Raw genomic sequence first — 22994 nt, forward strand, 5'->3', positions numbered from 1 at the left:
AGGCTGAGGCAGGCGAATTGCCTGAGGTCAGGAGATAGAGACCAGCCTGACCAACGTGGTGAAACCCCGTCTCTATTAAAATACAAAAATTAGCCGGGTGTGGTGGTAGGCACTTGTAATCCCAGCTACTTGGGAGGCTGAGGCAGTAAAATCACTTGAACCCAGGAGGCGGAGGTCACAGTGAGCCGAGATGGCACCACTGCACTCCAGCCTGGGCAACAGAGTGAGACTCCATCTCAAAAAAAAACAAAGCCAAGTTTTTATAATGTCAATTCAAAAAAATCAACTATTTGGAATGTCTTCAGTTTCTTGAGTGTTCATTGTTCATTATGTGCCAGGCACTGTGCTAGACATGTGTCAAAATATATGATCTTAACAGTAGGACCCTTTAGTCTACTATTATTTAATAACAGTCTCTCATTTCATCAAGTTGTGAGAAATAAATGCGATAAAAGTTAATACACAATTTCATAAACTCAAGAGTCCTATATATATTTAAGGAGGTGGTATGGGAACCTCCCTTGTCCTGATTTCTTCATAGAAGGCTTTCCAAAAGAGATGTGGTTGTAGAGTTTTACCTGTGAAGAAAATAACTTGGCATATGTCAGGTAGTAAGTAGTTTATTTATTCAACAGATATTTATTGACTACCCATCATGCATGCAACTTTGTGCTAAAGTAAGACATGTAGGGAGGAATAAAAGAGGTATAAACCCTACTCTCACGAATTGTAATACAGGTGGGAAAAACAAATTAAATATAGATAAACAGAAATATATCATCTCAAATGATAAAAAGTGCTTTGAAGAAAAAGGTACTAGGAGAGCCTCACACAGAAAAGATTTAATTTAAATGGGGTCGTGTGGGGAGAAGTCAGGAAATGTTGAAAGAATGTGGAAACCAAGATTTAAAGATGAATATGGGTTATCTGCCCAAGATCATAAGCAGTAAGCAGCAAAATAAAATGGAACAACAACATCTGACTCAAAATCCAACTTTCCATTATACCATTTGCTTTCTATGCATTCTCATCCTGCTTTTCATTCATCTGTCATTACACCCCAATCCTAGAACAGTAACTTAAAGAACATGAGCAAGTGATACCACCAAACAGACAAGTGCTTTTTTGACAAGACTGGAGAGAAAATAAAACAAACAAGATGAAACAAATATACTTGAGAGAATGGTACAAAATATTACTTAAATGTGTCACCTAGTTTCTCCAGTTTTTCAAAAACAGTGGTAAATAGAGCTGTTTTTTGTTTTTGCTGTAGAAAAGTTAAGAAATACCAATTAATTCTAATTATGATTACATATACTTGTCAATGCTGCCTTTAAACGTTTTTAGTATTCCTTAATGAATGATAAACAAGAATGCTAATACAAACAACTACAACAAAACTCCAGTAGCCTAACTAGGGAAATAAAAAGATTATAACAGTTGTCCCAAAGACCATTTGTAAATGAAGTTGAAGTAAGGCAACTGAAAGTAAAGAAGACAAAACATTTTAAGGATGCTCTAAAGTATTATTAAATATCACAAAGATACAAACTGTTGGAAAATAACAGTGCCAAACAGGCCTGAGGGGGGAATCAGGAATGAAAAAGACCACAGGACTTTACATATTGACCAGTCCAGTCCTACTTATAGCCTATAATCTCATTTAATATAATTTTTTTTTTAAATAAAGGTTTTGGACCACCGTCAGGTCTAAAAAGAAAACAAATTCTGCAGCTTAAGGAACCATCTTAATGTTGCATATTTTAACACAATTTCACTGCCTGCCACATAGTAGACACAAATGTTTATTTGTTGTAAATAATGTTTCAAAAAGAGTATGTGCTTTGGGAAGCTAAGTGGGAAGATCACTTGAGGCCAGGAGTTTGAGGCCAGCCAGAACAACGAAACAAGATCCATCTCTCAAAAAAGTAAATTTTTTTTTTAAAATTAGCCAGGAGTGGTGGCCCACACCTGTGGTCCCAGCTACTTGAAAGGCTGAGGTGGAAGGACTGCTTGAGCCCAGGAGCGAGGCTGCCCTGAGCTAGGATCACATCACTGCACTCTACTCCAGTCTGGGCAACAGAGTGAGACCCTATCTCAAAAATAGTAGTAATAATAAAATTAAAATTATTTTAAAAACCAAGGTGATATATCAGGTCCATGGTTACACTATTGCACAACTATGCAATTTAATAACATGTAGCTGTCAAAAATAATGTTTTCAAGTCAGCGTGGTGGCTCATGCCTGTAATCCTAGCACTTTGAGAGGCTGAGGCGGGCATATTGCTCAAGCCCAGGAATTCGAGACCAACCTGGGCAACATAGTGAAACCTCATCTCTACAAAAAATACAACAATTAGCCAGGCGTGGTGGCGCAGGCCTGTGGTCCTAGCTACTTGGAAGGCTGAGGTGGGAGGGTCACTTGAGCCTGAGAGGTGGAGAATGGAGTGAGCCAAGATCATGCCACTGCATTCCAGCCTGGGTGACAGAGTGAGACCCTGTCTCTAATATTCATAATAATAATAATAATAATAATAATGATGTTTTCAAAAAATCTTAATGAGCAAAAATGCTCTCAACATAAACTTGGGTAAAAAAGAACAAAGCTGCATATATAGAGTAAGATTTAAGTAACGTTTTACTTATGCATAGAAAAAAAAGAATAGACAACAACAAACTATTCAAAATCATTACTTGTAGGTTATAACACAACAGGTAATTGTTCTTCTCTTTGAAAGATCTTTACTGCCTGCCTCCCTCACACAACTCCAAAGAATATTCACTAATAAAATTATCGTGGGCCCATATGCTAATATCACTATTTTTAAAGGATATATACAACTACATACCTACTAGAAATCTTATCCCTAAAGAAAGTGCTGTTTAGATGTCACCTATCTCTGCTTCATTTTACAGTCATCTCAGTTACTGCTAACAATGAACAATGAGAAGAATAGCACTTTACCCCTAATGTTATCTACCCTAAGTATATTATTAAGTTTAATCCCATTAAAAATAAACAACAAATAACACTGCACAGTTTATGTAAAGGAGAATGCCCAAAGCAAGGTATATTTGTAACAAATAAACACTCTCTCAACAGCATAAAATGCATGCCAGTTTACCATCTGAGGTTAACTCATTTATAAACCTACATTATACATTATTCCCTTTTATATGGATATATTTTTGCAGGAAATATTTACTAAAAAATAAAAGAACTGCTGCATCTGGTCAGTATAGTGGTCCATGTTGATGGACATCAGGTATCCAACATCAGCTGCCATGGACATCTATCAGAGATCATTTATGTGATGAAACCAGGCATGTAATAAACACATGAATATCAGTTTGCTTTTGACTTCACTCCCTCTTCTTACTCCATTCCTGAATGTAGTCACTATTCCCCAAGGACTGAAGGACCTTGGGATCATGATCTCTGCCTATCTCTAAACCCTTGGCACATGCTGTACATCAGAACAGAAAAAAACAGCACAGTGGCAGTATTTTTTTTTTCTGAAAACAGCTTTATTATGGAAACAAAATAAGGAGGGTAATTAAGCATGAAATAATTTCATTCTTGCTAAAAGTATACTGATTATTACAAAATTTGAAGTGTTAGTTTATAGCCCAAATTTTTTAAAGAATTTATGTCTGCTGAAATGAACTTTCATCCTTTGCAAAGATGCAACTTTAGTTACAGGAGGAACATATTTAATCTAAATACACATTGTCATAGATAAGACTCAGAGGATAATATATATAAAGCTAACTGTACTCATCTGTGTTAAATAGCTATACAAAGCTACTAACCTAAAATATGAAAGGGCTGTTTATGATACATTTCAAACTATAAGTTTGGAATTCTTGTTCCTTTGTGATACCATTATTCTACTAAATACATATAGTGGTTAGTAGTCCAGTGTACCTCTTATAGAACAGCACATAGGATTAGATATGCCAAGATTAAAATGTTGCATATTTTAGGAAACTCAGAAATAATTCAAAGATGCTTTTATGCTAAACTCAGCAAATTTTGTTCCAAAATGTCTTTTTTTATTATGAAAAACAAGTACAATGTTTAGACGTTAATGTACAGAAAATAGTTGTCATATATATTCCTTTACAATTTTCACACCTGTTTATTTAAAGTGTTAATTCTACATATTTAAAAACATAATAATGAGATCCTGTTTCAATAGGAAATTGCTAAATTTTACTTGCAATTTTTTGTAGCTATAATTCTAATACACATTGGGATCTGAAACTATTAGTAAACAGCAACAATAGAGACTACATATTTTTTTAATTGGGCAAATGAAAGGAGAATAAATTGAGATGTAAATCAGGAAGTAGTTATTCGCGTTACAAAAAGTTTTTAAATACGCAGATTAATTAAAAACATATACTCTTTAAATACTAAAGCATTTAAAATAAGTTTAACAAAAACGGCAACTTACATACTTTTCAAAACCCCATCAGTTGTATAAAGAGAGGCACTACTTTTACCCACAAAAAGCATCAAAATTTTTTAACAGTTCAAAAATAGGAGCCCAAAACAACTGATTTATCAGAAACAAAACAATACAATGGCTATTCACAGTGTAAGAAATTAAATCTATTTTTTTAGAGCATGTTTTTCAGTCTCAATTTATAACACACTTTGACTTCCATTTCTGCTTTTCCTTAAATCAATCTGGACTGTGTGGAAGAATGCCATAACATGAAGCTATTAGCAATCTGGGTTAATGTTCTACAAAAAAAATATGAAAGTAATGAAGAAAAAAGTTAGCGCTGAAGTACAATGCATACTCCTTAGGTTCTAAAACTCTATCAGTCTAATAGAAAGCACCAAGATACCGATGCCAAAGTTAGAAAAAATACAAAGCAGCTTAGAATCAATATCATATATCTTATTCAAGGTAAATTTTATGTTAGATTGTTTGTCTGGCATTTGGGAGGCTAAATTAATTTAGGAGGCTAGAAATCCCGTCTCTACTTTTTTTTTTGAGACGGAGTCTCACTCTGTTGCCCAGGCTGGAGTGCAGTGGTGCAATCTCGGCCCACTGCAAGCTCCGCTCCCCGGGTCCACGCCATTCTCCTGCCTCAGCCTCCCGAGCAGCGGGGACCACAAGAGCCCGCCATCACACCCAGCTAACTTTTTGCATTTTTAGTAGAGACAGGGTTTCACCGTGCTAGCCAGGATGGTCTCGATCTCCTGACCTCATGATACGCCTGCCTCGGCCTCCCAAAGTGCCGGGACCACAGGCGTGAGCCACCGTGCCCGGTCTCCATCTCTACTTTTAACAAAGATTTGCTTATTACTGAATTAAAGTTAATAGTGAAAATAGCATAGTGAAGACTCTTTTTTGTGTTTATTGATGAGGAAACACTACTAAAATTTTCTTATGGCAAATGAGGAAATATATAATAATTTTTTGAAAATAAAAAATAAAACTTAGAAATAAATTCAAGGCGGTTGGGTGCAGTGGCTCACACCTGCAATCCCAGCACTTTGGGAGGCCGAGGTGGGTGGATCATCTGAGGTCAGGAGTTCAAGACCAGCCTGGCCAACACGGCGAGACCCCGTTTCTACCAAAAATACAAAAATTAGCCAGGCATGGTGGCAGGTGCCTGCAATCCCAGCCACTTGGGAAGCTGAGGCAGGAGAATCACTTGAACCCGGGAGGCAGAGGTTGCAGTGAGCCGAGATCGCGCCACTTAGTGGCAGTATTTATAATAGCAAAAACTGGAAACAACCCAAATACTTACTGACCTCACAATGGATACTGACGTAAATTCCTATAATGGAATACTATGCAGACGTGAACATGCTTTACATGATACTGAACAAAAGGCAAATCACTAATGACTTCATATGATACCATTAAGTTCAAGCACAGGAAAACTAGTATGTTGTATGTGTACATATATGTGGTATAGAAAAGCAAGGAAATAAACAAATTTAGAACTATAGGTACCTCAAGTGGTGAGGGGTTGGGATTAGATGAGGAAAGGTTTCAAATATATTCATATGTGTATGCTTCAGCAGGGTGATAGGTATAGAGGTGTTCTTTTTTCATCAGTCTTTATTTTATACATATATTTTACATATATTCTTTTTTAGAAGAAACATTTAACTATTTTTAAAGTATGTAGAACTTCCTTCTGAGGGAACTGGTCAGTGCTCATAGCTTCTCCCATCCATGACACCCCTGCCTCTCCTCCCACCCTAAGTTTGATAAGGAAAGAAAGGTCAATCAGTTAGATTCTTCTCTTAGAATTAGGGAACAAGGAGGTAAGAAGCTGTCCAGAAAGATAACACGAGGAGATTCATCTTATATAAAGGATTCTAAAATGAGTGCGTCATGCAATAATCATATCAATCTACAGATACTCCTAAAATCATCTATAAAGTACAGTTTATATAATCAACCTACTAAACATGTTATAGACTATAAAACACTTCTCTCTGTATCCAACACAGTCAATTTTCCTTCTGGCATTGAATCATCCCTATTCCTTTAGTTCCACACCAAATAAAGTAGGTGGCTTAGAAGAGGTCGTGATACATAATCACAGCATTGTAGAATCCAGTAAAGTGGCTATGTTAGTGGGTCCTAAAGTTTATTGCTCACTGGGGATCTTTACAAAAAATAGTGAGACCTGACACCCCAGATTTTCTGATTTTGGTATGGGATGTAATGTAGGCATCAAAAAATTTGTAAAGCTTCCCAGGTGTTTCCTATATGCAGCAAAATTTGGGAGCCTCTAGGCTAGATGATTACTCTATGAGTAGATGTGTTTCTATGATTTATATAATTTTTATTTGCCCCTTCTTTCTTTTTAAAGTATATTTACTGGGGCTGGGCACAGTGGCTTGCGCCCATAACCCCAGCACTTCAGGAGGCTGAGCTGGGAGGATCACTTGAGTCCAGGACCAACCTACGCAACATAGTGAGACCCTGCCTCTATAAAAAATAATTGGGTATGGTGGTCTATACCTGTAGTCCCAGTTACTTGGGAGGCTGAGGTGGGAGGATTACTTGAACCAAGGAGGTTGAGGCTGCAGTGAGTAATGATCATGCCACTGCACTCCAGCCTAAGTGACAGAGTGAGACCCTGTCTCAAAATAAATAAATAAGGGTATATTTAGTAGGAAACAATTCCACTGGATAGAACAGATTTGGAGATTCATCCCATAATTTTGGTCATGTGCAAACTGATATGCAGGCAAGGAAGCTGATCTACAAACAGAGGAGTATAACATATTGTGAAAGTGAGAGAAAAAAATGATGGAGAGAATGGCACCAGTTTCCAATGGCTTTTCAGTTTCCATGAGGCCCAGCTATACACTAACCTTCCTCTAAAATCTCCACATCTTTACAGTAACTCTCTCTTTTCTCTTCTTCACTTAACTAGTTTTGTTTTGTTTTGGAACAAAAGAGCCCTACTAGAATTAGACTGCTTACACTTGGCTATTTTAATCAAGTAAATATTTTATGTTAAAAAAGAAACACATAATGGTTTTTACTACTTCATGTGTACAGTAACAACATATAACTGCCACCTGGTGGCAGCATGCCTATCTTAAGATGAGATTTTTGTGTGTGTGTGTGGGCGGGGGATAAAGAAATAACATTAGAAGTTAACAATGACAAACACACATTCTTTAACAGTTTTCCACTACTGTTAGGATAACATCCACACCATTTTAAATGTCATATGTGGCTCCTCATTATCTGATCCCTAGTTCTCCAATCCCATTTTCTGCTATATAGCTTAATCCTCTATGCTCCAGAATGACAATAATGATGATAATGACTGACACTTCTTGAACACTTCTTATAGACTGACAGTTTTCTAAATGTTTTAGACTTATTAGTGAATCCTCACAACAACCCCAAGTACCAAGGCAGGTACTATTATTGTTCTCATTTTCCTAAGGAGGAACAGAGGAACAGAGAGGTTAAGTAAATTTCTGATGCCAAAAAACTAGTAAATGGCAGTCAGGATTTGAGCCCAGACGGTCTGGTCCAGTCCAACCTCATAACCACTACAATTATCAATTCAAAATCTTTGAAAAATTCCATTTCGATGTATAATAAGAAACTTCTAATAAAAAAATGTACAAAACTGATTTCACAATCTTGCCTAGGTCAACAACTGAAACCTTGACCACATTTTTCTTAGTAGTAACAGAAACCTTCTCTCCATGCTCACTATCCTTTACCTTTCAGATCCAGCCAGTCACCAAGTTCTGCTGATTTTACCTTTTATTTACTGATGTATCCCCTCTGTTCCTGCCTCACTGTCTGTCATTTGTACTTTCAACAGCCTCGTAAATGGTTTTATCCTTCTCAACCTATCCTCCACACAGCTGTCAAATACATCTATCTAAATACAGCTAAATAAATCAAATACAGCTATCTAAAATGCAAATCTAGCTAACCATATTATTCCCCAGCTTCAACACTCATCAATAAGCCAGGTGGGGTGGCTCATGCCTGTAGTCCTCAGTCAGGAGGCTGAGGCAGGAGGATTGCTTGAGCCTGGGAGTTCAAGGCTGCAATGATCTATGATCACATCACTGCACTCCAGCCTGGGTGAAAGAGTGAAACTCTGCCTCTAAAAAATAAATAAAACACAAAAATACTGCTCATTAATAGATCCCCACAACCTACAGGATATAATTCAATCTCCTTAACATAGATTCAAGGATTTTCAAGATGGAGCCCTAGCCTATAGTCTCATTTCTTGCCACATCTTGCTAATAGCTTTATACTCCAATAATACCAAACAAGGTAGGTAATACAATACCTTCCCCAAAACAAGTCAAACGATTCCACATCTCTGTGCTTTTTCCATTTTGTCTCATTCTTCTGGAAGCTTCTACTCACCTTCCACTCCCTTCTCACCGGGGCAGTTCCTCCCCATCCTTTAAGGCTTCATTCAGTGTTTATCCATCCAGAAAGCCTTCCCTAACTGCCAAGACAGAATCAGATATCCCTCTTCTGTGTTTTTCATGGACCCAGAATTATATTACCCATTGTGTATTTATAATTATCTCTTTATGTGTCTGCCTACTAACTAAATAATGCTTATGCTTGGCAGAGTCCATGTCTCTCATACCCTATCGTCTTAGCAAAGTGCCTACCAAGCAGTAAGTGCTCAATCATATTTACTGAATGAGTAAATAAACTGCTCCCCGTACTTCACTCTGAATACTTAACTTACTATACCGTGATTGACTTTCTACTCTACTCGAATGTGAAAGTATCAGAGGCAAGCTTGTGACTATCTCTGAATTCCCACTGACTTGCATAAAGTAGAGGCTCGAGTAAATATTAAGTTACCTAGGATTTGATCTGAAAGACTGAAAACAATGGAGTAGAGGATTAACAAAATGAAGAGTGTTTTAAGATGAACCCAGTGACAATATATAGGATGAACCAGAGAAGATGAATAGAGGCAAGGGAACTAGATAGATGAGGGGATGTGGGCCTGATTTTATTGGACTGCAATATTAGAATAGAAAGAAAAAGGTTAAGTGGCAGACAAATTTTTTTATTTTTTATTTATCTATTTATTTTTTTTTGAGACGGAGTCTCACTCTGTTGCTCAGGCTGGAGTGCAGTGGCATGATCTTGGCTCACTGCAAGCGTGTGAGACAAATTTTTAATTTAAAAAGCAGGATGTGGTTATGAGTATATAGAATAAAGGAAAATAATCACAGAATAATTCAAAGGATCTTTCAATCAAGATGCTTTCTGAATATATTAATAGGTATGAACTAAACTACTGAGCCTAGAAAATATGATGATACATGAGACAGAAAAGAGAAAATTGGCTGGGTGTGGTGGCTCACACCTATAATCCCAGCACACTGGGAGGCCAAGGTGGGAGAACCGCTTGAGCCCAGGAGTTCAAGACCAGCCTAGGCAACACGGCAAAACCCTGTCTCTACAAAAAATTTAAAAATTAGCCAGGCATGGTGGCGAGCCCCCGTAGCCCCAGCTACTCAGGAGCCTGAAGTGAGAGGATCAATTGAATTCAGGAGGTCGAGGTTGCAATGAGCCGTGATCATGCCACCACACTCCAGCCGGGGCAACAGAGTGAGATCCTATCTCAAAAATGAAAGAAAAGAAAAAAAAGAGAAATAAAAGAAAATAGAGAGAAAGAGAGTGAGATAGAGAAAGAAGACAAAGCTTAGAACATTAAAAAAATTTAAGTACAAATCCTAGAGAAAAAGTAGACAGACTCTCCTGCCATACAATTAAAATCCTGAGGCCTATTAAAATTGCCTACCTTATTTCACCCTTTGAATTTATTAAAAAATTACATATTCTTCTCAACTAAAAAAAAAAACCTCAAATTATCTTTTCTTTTTCTCGAACTTTATTATAAAAATTACTAATGGTTGTTTAAAGTGAAAAGTGAGAGTTCTCTTGTTGAGTCATTAGAAATGCTCAGATATGAATTTTCATTGTGAAAGGAATTTATACAAATTAAAATTAAATATTTTGGCAAATATAAAAAATTTTACACCAAAAGTATTTTCAATATTTTTAAGTTGTATATTAATAGAAAAGAGAGTTTCTGTAACTTTCAGCCAAAACTCATTATTTCATATATAAACTCCTAGTAGATATTTCCTAATGCAGTTTTAACATATTTTCTAATACCTTGCCATTTAGAAGAAGATCTACTAATTTATTTGGCTCTCAAGAAATGGAGAGGATATAAATGGCATAAGAATTAACTGAGATCTCTGCCCCATGCCCACTGCAATCCCCACAAGGTCTCCTTCACACACAAAATTTGACTCATGATACATATGGATAACTACTATTTTAGTTATAATTGATCCCTGTCACTATCTTCTCTGGGGAAACAACTAATAAGGCAATATTAACTTGAATAAAAGTGAGACCCTAGCCCGGACACGGTGGCTCACGCCTGTAATCCCAGCACTTTGAGAGGCCGAGGCGGGTGGATCACGAGGTCAGGAGATTGAGACCATACTGGCTAACACAGTGAAACCCCGTCTCTACTAAAAATCCAAAAAAATTAGCCGGGCGTGGCAGCGTGCACCTGTGGTCCCAGCTGCTGGGGAGGCTGAGGCAGGAGAATGGCGTGAACCCGGGAGGCAGAGCTTGCAGTGAGCCAAGATCGTGCCACTGCACTCCAGCCTGGGTGACAGAGCAAGACTCTCAAAAACAAACAAAAAAAAAGTGAGACCCTGGAGGAATAAATACAGCCTAATCACAGAGCCCACAATGAGCAATCCTAGTAAACAACAAGAAATTTTGTAGTGTGTTCAGTACTAATAGGAGAGAGAGCCTAGATTTTATACCCTATTAGTTTTTCAGAGATCTGTAAATCAGAGAACCTATGAAATCAATCTTTACAGATTAGGACTTTGTATAGTAAAGTTGATTATAGTTCTGAATCATCAAAACAGTAATCTTGGGGGCTTAATAAATTATTTCTTAAAAAGGGGAAAAAACCTTAGACTTTAACAGAGAAACTTTCAGACCAGACAAAAATCTCAGAGAACAGTAAACCACAATAAGAATCTTAACTCTGATGGTAACTGAAAACAAACATTACATTGTTAATGAACAAGGAGGAAAAAGGAATTTCACATATTACAAAAGAATCTACAAATTTAAACAAAGAACCTAAGCAAAATTACTCCTGAAATAATGTTAAATTTTTGAATACTCTGAATATTGAACACTTTTGAATACTGTTAAACCCATGCACAAATCAACCAAAGCTTTATGCACTGTACCTAGAAGGGCACTAAGTGTTGTAAGTTACATTTTGGTGATGACTAAGACAAAAAGTAAAAGGAGTGTCAATATGACAACAAAGACATCTCATACTGGTGAAGTAGCTACAGATCTGCCAGGTTTAAAATGACAGGTCTTTTCACTTTTGAACACTAAGTTACTTTTTTCTCACAGTGTAAATGGACTGGCAATGATCAAACCAAAAATCCAACAGCTGCCCCTTTAACCAACTGCATGCACTTGTAAAATAGCTGGTCATGGAATGGAATGACTCACTGGCCAACAAAGAAATCAAACTTCAGCATCATGCTCTTATCAACTCACCAAGAACTTATTATTCAAAGGAAGCAACAATTTAAATTTTGGCAAAGCCCAAAAAGCCTAAAAATATATATATATGGAAGATAATCCCACTGGGGATATGTGTTTCTACCCATTCCTCTCTGGCACTTGAGTGCACATGCTCTCTCTCTCTCCACATATACAGAAAGGATATATATATATTATATATATATAAAATTAATATTAGATAAAAGAAGTTGGTAACAACCCTATTAAAAAATGGGCATGGGATATTAATAGACATTTCTCTAAAGAAGATCTACAAATGGGCTGGGCGCAGTGGCTCAGGCCTGTAATCCCAGCACTTTGGGAGGCAGAGGTGGGCAGATCACCTGAGGTCAGGAGTTCAAGACCAGCCTGGCCAACATGGTGAAACCCCATCTCTGCTAAAAATACAAAAAAATTAATCGGGCATGGTGGTGGGTGCCTGTAATCACAGCTACTGGGGAGGCTGAGGCAGGAGAATCACTTGAACCCAGGAGGTGGAGGTTGCAGTGTGCTGAGGTTGCGCCATTGCACTCAAGCCTGGGCGACAAGAGCAAAACTCCATCTCAAAAAGAAAAAAATCTACAAGTGGCCAAAAAGTGCATTAAAAGATGATACTCAACATCATTATTCATTAGGAAAATACAAACCAAAACCACAATTAGAAACCACTTAACACCCACAAGGATGAGTATTAAAAAAACAAAAAAACAAAACAAACAAAAAAAACCCAGAAAACACAACTGTTAATGAGGTTATGGGAAAATTGGAATGTCCTATACATTGCTGATGGGAAGGTAAAATGGTACAGCCACTATGGAAACAGTTTGGCAGTTCCTCAAAAAGTTGAAATATAACTACCATATGACCTTGTTCAGTTCTACTACTAGGTATATACCCAAGAGAAATGAAAACAGGTACTCAAATACATCCATACAAATGTTCACAGCAGCACTATTCGCAATAGCCAAAAGATAGAAACAACCCAAATGCCTATCAATGGACAAATTATGGTATATACATACAAAGGAATATTATTCAGCCATAAAAAGGAATGAAGTACTGATATATGCAGCAAAATGGATGAACCTTGAAAACATACTAAGTGAAAGAAGCCAGACGCAAAGGGTCACATATTATATGATTCTATTTATATGAAATATCTAGAACTGGTAAATCCAGAGAGTGCGTTGGTGATTGTTAGTGGCTAGAGGGAAGAAGCAATGAAGAATATCTGCTTAATGGGCACAGGGTTATATTTTGAGATGAAAAAATGTTTGGGAAGTAGATAGAAGTGGTAGTTGCATAACATTGTGTTAAGCCACTGAACTGTTCACTTTAAGATGGTTAATTTTTCTTATGAGTTTCACCTCAATTAAAAAAATAATTATAGCTTCTTTATATCTAGCACCTAGAGAACTCAAAAAGCTCCCAACCATTATTTCATTTATCCTTCAAAACACCTGTTGAGACACACATCCTAAGATTATTCCAACAGACAATAAGGCACAGAATTTGTGACCATTTAAATAAATGCTTGCAGCTGGGCGCGGTTGCTCACGCCTGTAATCCCAGCACTTTGGGAGGCCAAGGTGGACGGATCAAAAGGTCAGGAGTTTGAGACCAGCCTGGCCAATATGGTGAAACCCTGTCTCTACTAAAAATACAAAAACTAGCCAGGTGTGGTGGCGGGCGCCTGTAGTCCCAGCTACTCGGGAGGCTGAGGCAGGAGAATAGCTAGAACCCAGGAGGCGGAGGTTGCAGTGAGCCGAGATAGTGCCACTGCACTCCAGCCTGGGTGACAGAGCGAGACTCTGTCTCGGGGAAAAAAAAAAAAATGCTTGCTAAGTAAAAGTTCATAGCTGCAGTCGTAGGCGTTTAAAAATGTTGGCTGAACAAATGAACAAATAAATGTCTCCAAAGTCCTAGTGCCATTTCTACCAGGCCAGATAGCAGTATTATAAATTCTTTCTCCCTCTCTCCAGCGCGCGCGCGCGCACACACACACCCACACACACACACCCACACACACACCCACACACACCCGCCCCCCCCCCCCCCAGGCACCAAACCACTTTTATAAATAAGTTTTGAAAAATTCCGTAGCTTTTCCAAATTAAAGTTTTTAAATGGATGTTAAGCAATTACATAAAGTGACTAATCTTAATTTTAGTGGAATCTTACTAAGAAATGAATATAAATAATGTCCCTTATTGTTTAACAATTTACCATAACCTTTTCTAGCTATATTACAAGAAATTCACTTACATTTCAATATTCAGTAGCCTATAATAGATATTTTGTAGTCATAGTTTAGCTTTTACTACGAACCTTTTTATTTATAAAATAAGAGATGTTTTTGTTTGAAAAAATTTTTGTTCCATTCCTGTCATATTTCAATCACTTGGATGTATCCTATCTTTTTCACTTCCTCTTTCCATGAGCTATCATTCAACTTTCAGTTTCACTGACAGGGCATCACATTCCTTCCTCCACATTCTCTCTCTAAACACCATGTTTTGCTTCATTCCGACAAAGCCTAAGCTGGGTGCAGTGGGTCACCCCTATAATCCTGGCACTTTGGGAAGTTAAGGCAGGAGGATTGCTTGAGCCCAGGAGTTCAAGACCAGCCTGGGCAACATGGTGAAATCCCATTTCTACAAAAAATTTTAACAATTAGCCAGGTGTGGTGATGCACATCTGTAGTCCCAGGTGCTCAGGAGGTTGAGGCAGGAGGATCACTTGAGCTCAGGAGGTCAAGGCAGGCTGCCACTCCAGCCTGGACAACAGAGTGAGACCTCATCTCAAAAAAAAAAAAAAAAAAAAAAAAAAGCCTGAAGGTCATGAATTAGTTTTAAGTCACAGGCAGTGCACCATTGCTGCAATAAATGTTGATGAAGGTATCAAACTGCCGCATCTACTCTGAATGCTAAGTAAGCTCTGCCACATCTAAGTATGAAAAACTAGAATGCTTAAAACAGGAAGGGAAAACACTTTCTTAGCTGTGGAACAAAGTATCTGAAACATGCAAAGAACAGTTTTACACCATAACCAGCTTTGTCTGTCACAGTGGAAACAGTAACTGAAAAGTCCTGCTATCAATAATCAATACACAGCTTTCATGGAGCACCATCCTTTTTTTTGTAGACTATTGGAACTACTCTTCACATTGAAAATGCTTGTTAAACAAAAGTCAAGTAATTACAAATTACTGAATATAATAGGCAGTAGTTTTTTATAATCATTCAGCAAATAATGCCCATTATATAAAATACTGAATAACTTTAAAAAGTATACCTAATGCAAATTTACAAGAGTAATAATTTTATATTAAATATACAACTGTCCTCTATTTAATTCTGTTCACTTAAATTACAATACTTCCTTTATGTGACATGAATAATTATACTTGGAAAAAAATGAAGTCATTTAAAGTGGAGTTAAAATAGTTTGGTTCAACACAAGGACAACCTATGTAGTGCCATCCCCATCAAAACACTGTAGAGGGAGTTAGCCCAGCTCTGAAAATATTTACTTAATACATAATGCAGTAATGTCTCACATCTCCCAGGGTCATGCTTCTTGCAACATCAATACTGAGGAAATAGCTGAGGACCCAACAGTAAACCAAAACAACCAACAAGCAGCAGAAAAACTAAATTGCCCTGAAGCCCACTGGGCAGGCTCCACTGGCCTCCGTTTTTGTTTTGTTTTGTTTCTTGAGACAGAGTCTTGCTCTGTCACCCAGGCTGGAGTGCAGTGGCACAACCTCGGTTCACTGCAACCTCCACCTCCTGGGTTCAAGTGATTCTCCTGCCTCCACCTCCCCAGTAGCTGGGATTAGTACCCGCCGCCACGCCTGGCTAATTTTTTTGTATTTTTTAGTAGAGACAGGGTTTTGCCATGTTGGCCAGGCTGGTCTCAAACTCCTGACCTCAGATGATCCATCCACCTCAGCCTCCTGAAGTGCTCGGATTACAGGTGTGAGCCACTGCGCCCCACCTGTTTTGTTTTTTATACTTTTTTCTTTTTAGAGATGGGGTTTCGCTACATTGCCCAGGCTGATCTAGAACCTCTGGGCTCAAGCGATCCTCCCACCTCAGCCTCCCAAAGTGTTGGGATTACAGGTGTGAGCCATCACACCCCGCCTAAGGTCTTTTCTTTTTTTTTTTTTTTCTTTTTACATAGTATTCTATCAATCTCAGTTCTGGGTTCCTTAGTTGTAGCAAACCTAAAACAGCAAATTAGGAAAAGAGGCAGATGAGGAGTAAGAGCATGCCCATAGCAATAAGAACTAACAGCAAGGAAAGAATAAGAACAACAAAAACAGAAAGGAGATCTATGAAATGTCTAACAATATAATCCCAACTATATAACACACTCTGCACTGAAATAACAATTACAATTCCAGGCCTACGCTAAAATAGGAAACCTAGTTATTCTGTGCCTCACTTTCATGTTCTGGATAATGGTCATACACACTATAACATGTGTTTAATATAATGTATTTGATAAGCCTTTATGTTTTTTTAAAAATGGCATTTGAGGCTGAGTGCAGTGGCTCATGCCTGTAATCCCAGCACTTTGGGAGGTCGAGGCAGGCAGATCACTTGAGGGCAGGAGTTTGAGACCAGCCTGGCCAACATGGTGAAACACCATCTCTACTAAAAATACAAAAATTAGCCAGGTGTGGTGGTACATACCTGCAATCCCAGCTACTTGGGAGGCTGAGGCAGGAGAATCGCTTGAACCTGGGAGGTGGAGGCTGCAGTGAGCCAAGATCCTGCCACTGCACTCTAGCCTGGAAGACAGGCTGTCTCAAAAAAAAAAAAAAAAAAAAAAGGCATTTGAACATTCTTTTCTGGTCATAAAAGAGATATATTGTATCAAGAATTTGGAAAATACTAAAAGTATAAAGAAAATTAAAATTGCCTATAAGCCACCACCCAGAGATAACCACGATTTACATCTTGGTGCTTTTTTTCAGGTGTCTTCATATTTAAATATGTACCTATACCTTTTCCTGGTAACTTTTTTCTTTTTAACCTGGCATTATTTGTGGGCATTTTCCGCACTCAAAAAGTCTTTGTAGAATTCTTTTACATACCATAATTTATTAACCCATTATTACAGATTTGGGGTAGTATAAAACATTTTATACAGTATACTATACATTATACTGCATACATGACAAACTATTTAAAAAGTGATCATTTACAAGGTCTAGATACAGAAAGGGAATTTTTCAATGGAACTGTTTACCAATAAATTACTCCCAAAAAGATTTGTAAGTTGTGGTTTGCAAAACTAGATTATCAAATACAATACTTAAATCCAGTGAACAAATGAGACATTTGGAGAATGAAGTCTCAGATAAACTTTGGAAAATGATCATTTAAAGTTGTTTCTGATGCCAGCAATATGGATTTCACGTTAAGAGAATTCTAGATTACTGTTATTAAATTACAACCGTGCTAGCAAAGTAACACTTATTAATGATTCATTAATCATTCTGTTCATTCATTAAGCAAATATGTATGAATAACTACTATTCGAAAGGCATTATATTACAGTGCATTAATATCAATAGTAAGATCTTTCTTAGTAATTCTATAAAATGAGACAGCAGCATTTAAAACACTTTAACAAAATGTGGAAAGATATCCCCCAAATCCTACTGCAGCTCATCCCTCTTTGTACTTATCACCCAGAGTCTGTCTCTCCAACTAAACAGTGAGCAACTTGACAGCAGACACTGTCACCACCTCTAGGTATAAAATAGGGGTTCAATATAGGTTTGCTGAATGACATTATAATCCAGAGTTTTTCAGTTCTAATCTGAAAGCACACGTTTATACAAATGAAATAATGTATATACTATTTTTGATAATGCCCTTTTCACACTATTTTTCATATTCCTATCAGTCTTCATAATCTTATGGCTTTAAAATATTCCATCATATTTAGATAACTTAGAAAATGATTCTCTTCATGTTGTCTTTAAAAGTTATTTCCAGGGTTGTTTTCTTTTTTGTTTGTTTGTTTGAAACAGGATCTCATTCTGTTGCCCAGGCTGGAGTGCAGTGGCATGATGATAGCTCACTGCAGCCTCGGACTCCTGGGCTCAAGTGATCCTCCCACCTCAGACTCCCGAGTAGCTAGGACTACATACAGGCGCATACCACCACGCCCTATTTTTTTATTTTTTATTTTTTGTAGAGTCTCACTATGTTGCCCAGGTTGGTCTTGAACTCCTGGTGTCAAGCGATCCTCTCGCCCCAGGCTCCCAATGTAAGCATTTTTATATTGTATAGCTAATGTTGCAGCAAACATACCTTGCCTTACAAGTCTCATAGATTTATATCTTACTAGAAAAAGGGCTAAATTCTAAAAGAAGATAATCTTTTACAACAAAAATTCACCTTAAACAGGTTTTCACCCTATACATAGAATTATGAAAGACAAAGAAACACACAAAGAAACTAGAATTGTATTTTGCCAAATCAACTACAACTGCAAGCAATTTAAATAAATCCTCTATTATGAAATGTGTATGTCCAAAGTAAACCATGTTTTGTAGGACTGCTTCACATATATTTAGGAAAATATTTCTGGGGGCAGGCAATAAAAATTGTGAGGTAACAGACAAATAAGACATCTAATCAGATCTTCAATGCTTTTGGAGGGGCACACACTTCACCTCCACTACTTCCTTAGATGCATAGAGCTTGCTCAGCCCCTCAGATTGCACAAGTGTAGGCTTTGGACTTCTAAAGATACCCTGATTCCCCTTTCCCACCATTTACAGATTCGAAAGTAAAAATTTACCTGGCTATATACAAGCATTTAAACCTTGATCTTAAATAGAGGGAGCTTATAGGAAAGCCAACTATATTTAAGAAATATGAAGCTAGTTTTTATATATATATTCATTTAACAAACTTGTGTTGAGCTTCTATCACTGCATCTCTGCGGTATGGCCCTTCATTGATAATAAATCACTAACCTGCTTTCCTTTGTTTATGTGCGGAGAAGAGAAAGGAAGAGAGGAAAAACAGTTACCTGTAATACAATTTTTGTCCAAGTATGATTGCTAACAATTATCTCTAAAAATAATATAATCCATAAAAGAAGACTTCATTGAAGGTAGGAAGGGGACTTTTGAGCCCAGACAAAATATATGCTCAAATATGTAATTTTTAAAAGAAATATGCTACGCAGCTTATATTCTGTATATGTTAAATTTCTCATGAAGCCCAATGAACGATGCCTGTGTATAATTGTGCATTGTATTGTTTGCTTTACAGGCTTTTCCATACCCGTACACACACATACACACACACACACACACACACGCACAATCAGGATTCGCCAGAGAGATATATAACAACTAAATTATTTAAAGCAGGAATTCTATAGGTGTTGGCATATGGAACCTTTCGGTCCCCAGAAGTTCCATTCACAGACTGCATTAACATTCCATACGACACAAAAGCGCATGCCATGACAAAGACCTTCAAGTACAAACATACAAAGACAGGCTTCTAAAAACGGCCCTAAAGCCAAGTTCACAGCTGGCACTTGTGGCACACACAAGCCACTGCTGAGACAGCTGTCACAGGCCAATCACACACACCCAAGAGTGCCAGCGTGCCACCTAAGGAAGACAAGCCGATGATCAGCGCACAAATCCCCAACCCAATAAAGAAAAGCCCTAAATCCCCACCCTGGAAAGCACAATGCCTGCACCACCCAGAAAACTCCTTAAAAAAATGAAAGGTCGGAGGTTTAGAAGCAACTAAACACAGTTTACAGCAGTACAGTAAAAGAGGAGTTTTATTTGGACATTCACGAGAAAGGAGCCACAATACTCAATCCTCACGGAAGTATTATCAGCTAGCACAAGGCTTTGTCCCCCAATTGGAAAAAGGGGAAAGGAGGAGGGCGAGGAGAGATGCAGACCCTGGGACTCCACAGCACCTCCCTCTCGGGCAGTGCACTGGGGCTGCGGCGAACTCCGCTTCCCAGGCCCCCCTCCCACCCCGTGCTAGCCACCGCCTCCTACAGCAGGCCCGGTTGCCTCGGGCTCTCCTACCTTGGCTTTGCCGGCCTCCAGCTTCTTCTGTCTCTCCTCGTCCTCCATGGCCTCTGCAAGGAAGGCAGGGGAAAACAGGAGTTGAGGGGTGCTTGGGGATAGAAGGGAAAGGTCGATTTGGACGGAGGTGGGACGGCAAGCTCCACGGCCCAGAGAGCCGACCCGGTCCGGCGCTCCCCCGCCCGAAGTGGAAGCAGTCTCCGCGCTCACTGGCGGATCGTCCTCAGCCTCACGGGAAGCGCCGTCACCGCCGCCGCCGCTGCCGCCGCCGCCATCTTCGTCTCCACGTAAACACACGGCGAAGCGGGAGGGGCTGGAACGTCTGTCCGCGCAGCCGCCTCGCGGGCAGGTGCTCCTGGGGTCCCGCCCCGGCCCAGCCCTCCGGGATCAACCCTTGCCAGGCCTGGGACCTGCCTCCGACCGGCGAGGATCCCGCCGTAGGGAGCGCCCTTCCCGCACATCAACGGCTCCCAGGTGGCGGCCGAGCTGAGGGGTAGGAGAGACGGAGTGTGCCAGAGGCTCCTGGCCGGACCCCACCCTCCGTCCGAGGAATCCAGTGCTATTAAAATATGAGGTTTTTTTTTTTTTTTTCCTTCAAGTTACAAAACTAACACACCTAATGGTGAAATTGGCGAACACCTAAAAGCTCCAACGGAAAAGTTTCGGGGGTGGGGGGTAGTGGGGGGGGGCGGACGCCAGGTTTTCTACCTACATTAACTGCTTGACTCAAGGAATTATGAGAGCAGCTAATTGCTCTTATTACTTCCTTAGCCTGAAAAGTCCCTCCCTCTTCTGTCCACTGGTTCCCACTCAATCTCCGGTTCATCCTTCTAGTCCCATCGCACACTCCGCCTCCAAATGGCTTTTCTGACCTCTTGTTCCCTCCACGGCAACCGAGACACATCCAGTCAAAACTTAGTCCCCTCCCCCGACTCCTTCGGGCTTCCCTTTAACAGTAGTGTTCTGAAAGGAGACTGAGCTTTAGAACCTCGGTTAGGGACAATGCCAGACTACATTAACTTTCTAGCTTTAATGACAAGTTACCTATCCTCCCTGAGCCTACCTGGAATTTTTGGAAGGGTTGTTAATATATGTGACTGCTCTGACATATTAAAACGTCCTGAATAATGTCAGCTTTCTCCTTGGACTTCCTTTAAGTAACCTGCACCATATTTTAATAATTTATGTGCGTCTTAGTTCAGCTCATGCTACCAGCTCCTTGATGACAGAGACTCATCATGAGTCTTGCTCATCTTGGCTTTACTAAAATGACCAGCACAGAGCTGTGCACTCAATAAACGCTTTTTGGATTGAATTGAGCAGTGTTTATAAATTTAGCATTACTGCCTTTCCTTGTTTCCCCTGCATGTGCTCCCTCAATCCTTTGTGTTCTTCTCCCTACCCTCCAATGCTCACATCCATTCCTGGAGTGAATGGATGTGAACTACACATTTTAATGTCTCTGGTTGATTACTCAGGTTTATCATGTTTCTCCGTTGCTTTGAGCTAGGTTGGACTGAAAAACTAGCAGTTGTGAACAAAAAATAGGGTAAAATGAGTTCAAGCGTAGAAGTGGTGTTAAGTGAAAAATTGAGGTTAAAAAACAAAAAAGGAGAGACTAAAGACCTTAAGTCTACCACAAACTGAAGATGAGTTTTAAATAGCCCTCATTTAGAAATCTTAGCTTTAAAAAAGATTTTTTTCTTAAGCTCCGTAATGCATACATTCTGCCAACTTCTAACAGCCAAGTGCATATTGTCCTCTTATCTCAACCTGAATTAGGAACCAGGTAAAATTAGACATTTTATCATAGGGATAAAAGAATTGAGGCAATAAGTGATTTACTTAGTTACCCATCAAATTAAGAGTAAGGACTAGAACTAAGTATTCTAACAGTGCAGTGATTTAAATACTGCTTGGATTGAGGGATTATGTGTGTAGATGCTGATTGCCTAGGAGAGGGAAGCCCCAGGGTATCTGAAGCTATTCCTGTTTGTTAAAGGATACTGCTTTCTCAGTGACTAAATAAGTCAGCTGTTTGTATGTGCTGAGAATGTTCAAGAATACCTTCCAAAGCAACAAGATTATTTCAATGTTTCCTTCACTGATAGCAGCCAATCATATACATGTCTATTTTACATAATGGGTGCTCAATCAACGTTGAAAGTTAGATTTGTGTTAACTTCTATTAGAAGGGCAAGCATTGGGCACTAGTGTTCTGACTCTTCCTTATGGCACCTATTCTGTCATAACTCGTCATACCAATCATTAATTCATGTCATGTCATTCACTTATTTAAGTGATTCTTTCAGAAGATATTTCAGCAAAGACTTGAAAGAGATGAGGAGGCTGGGCGGGGTGGTGCACGCCTGTAATCCCAGCGCTTTGGAAGGCTGAGGGGGGCAGATCGCTTAAGCTCAGGAGTTCGAAACCAGCCTGGGCAACATGATGAAACCCTGTCTCTACAATTAAAAAAAAAAAAAAATACTGGGTGTGGTGGTAGGAGCCTGTAGTCCTAGCTACTCCAGAGCCTGAGGTGGGAGGATCACTTGAGCCCGGGAGGCCAAAGCAGTGAGCCCAGATTGTGCCACTGCACTCTAGAGTAAGGACCTAGACAACAGGTGACACTGTCCCAAAAAACAAGGGGGTGGTGGGTGGGGGTAGAGAGCTATGGAGATAGTTGAGGGTACAGCAAATCCAAAGAAAGGCCCTCAAGCGAGACCATGATGGACCTTCTCAAGGAAGAGTAGGAGGTGAGGGTGGCTAGAGTGGAA

The 22994-nt window shown here is 39.1% G+C and overlaps 1 protein-coding gene across 7 annotated transcripts in view; it reads right to left on the reverse strand.

The window, feature by feature from the left end:
• AKAP9 (A-kinase anchoring protein 9) overlaps positions 1 to 20686 on the reverse strand; it is a 166704-nt gene extending 146018 nt beyond the window's left edge. For all 7 annotated transcript variants that reach the window (XM_054559493.2, XM_054559490.2, XM_054559492.2 and 4 more), the window contains exon 1: positions 20221 to 20686. In XM_054559493.2, coding sequence (XP_054415468.1) covers positions 20221 to 20268 — 48 coding nt within the window. In that variant the 5' untranslated portion in view covers positions 20269 to 20686. The remainder of the gene's footprint in view (positions 1 to 20220) is intronic.
• Between the last annotated feature and the right edge of the window lie 2308 nt (positions 20687 to 22994).

Source organism: Pongo abelii, chromosome 6, assembly GCF_028885655.2.
Source record: "Pongo abelii isolate AG06213 chromosome 6, NHGRI_mPonAbe1-v2.0_pri, whole genome shotgun sequence".
NCBI lineage: Eukaryota > Metazoa > Chordata > Mammalia > Primates > Hominidae > Pongo > Pongo abelii.